The sequence below is a fragment of the Sitophilus oryzae genome, unplaced genomic scaffold (assembly GCF_002938485.1).
Source record: "Sitophilus oryzae breed Bouriz unplaced genomic scaffold, Soryzae_2.0 scaffold_1489_pilon_pilon, whole genome shotgun sequence".
Classification (NCBI taxonomy): domain Eukaryota; kingdom Metazoa; phylum Arthropoda; class Insecta; order Coleoptera; family Curculionidae; genus Sitophilus; species Sitophilus oryzae.
Window position 1 is genome coordinate 1,350 of NW_022146157.1, and position 1,379 is coordinate 2,728.

Genomic DNA, 1,379 nt, shown 5'->3' on the forward strand with positions numbered 1-1,379 from the left:
AAGCGTTAAAATGACTTTTTTTATATTGTCAATCACGTCGCAAAAATTAATACTTTTGTGACGCTTGAAAAAGAAACTAAGGTTTCACTCGTTGAATTTGACACTTCATGTCAGTTTAATAATATAGTTTCATACTTTTGTGCTTAGGTGTAAAAGTGCTTTAGGCGTTAAAATGACTTTTTTATATTTAAATTTATAATGCTCTATACAGGAGCTACAACTATATATTTTTATTTCACTTCAGTTGGTACTCGCAGCCACTTTGGCTCGCCGCCGCTGGCCACATCGCCCTTTCCCCCGTGGCTTACTCCGCCCCTGTAGTGGCAGCAGTCCCCTCAGCAGGTATCGTCCACAAGAGCGTCCAAGCCCAAACCATCGTCGACCCTCCAGTAGTCAAAACCGTCATTCAATCCGCACCTGTAGTAGCTTACTCCGCCCCTGTAGTACACGCTGCACCCGTAGTAGCTCACGCTGCACCCGTAGTAGCTCACGCTGCACCCGTAGTACACGCTGCACCAGTTGTAGCTCACGCTGCTCCCGTAGTACACGCTGCACCCGTAGTAGCTCACGCTGCACCAGTAGTAGTATCCGGCCCATCAGTACACAAGACTGTCCAAGCTACCAACATTGTGCACAGAGCTCCAGAAGTACACACTGAAGTCCACGCCGCTCCCGTTGTGCTCAAGACTGTACACGCTGCTCCCCTTGTACATGTCCATTAAAGTCTGACGAATGTACCTAATTCTCGCAAGTGCCAAAAAAATCGATTTTTTTTAAAAATAAATCTATAGTTTAAAAAGTGTGTAGGTGTTTTATTTGTGTTTGTAGTCGTACCAAAGAAATATCTTTTGGTTGTGTGGATAGCACTGAATATTGCCAAACATCTCATTTAATTTGATCAAAAGTAACTAAAGAACATACTGGTTTATTTACTGGTCCCAAATCTAACAAACCAATAATATAGAGGGTGTTCCATTTAAAAATTAAAACGAAGAAAAATTATTTTATATTTTAGAAAGTTTGGCATAAAATGTTGAACACCCTGTGTAGTTTAAGATTACGATATTGATAGCAAAGGAAGTACAGACCAACTATTTTTTGTATTTTTAATACTTTTTTAAAAAAGGCTGAAAACGCTTCTTTTTTATATTTATTTATTAATATTTTTAAATTATCCAAACATATTTAATAATACATATAGATTATGTAAAGTGATCAGAAAGGAAACCAAAAATGTAATAATACACAGGGTGTTCGTTAAAAATGACAAATGTAAATGAGTCATAATCTTTGGACAGTAAATAAAACAATTCATTATGTAATATACTATTATCGACCTTTCTTTCTTCAATTATATTGAAGAAGACAAATTTTATTAT

The 1,379-nt window shown here is 37.1% G+C and overlaps 1 protein-coding gene across 1 annotated transcript; it reads left to right on the forward strand.

The window, feature by feature from the left end:
• Positions 1 to 244: 244 nt before the first annotated feature.
• LOC115877432 (cuticle protein 16.5-like) lies at positions 245 to 800 on the forward strand (the record flags this gene model as incomplete). The annotated part of the gene is made up of 1 exon (XM_030893586.1): positions 245 to 800. A coding segment is annotated over one exon (478 nt), but the record flags the coding sequence as incomplete, so codon positions are not given.
• Between the last annotated feature and the right edge of the window lie 579 nt (positions 801 to 1,379).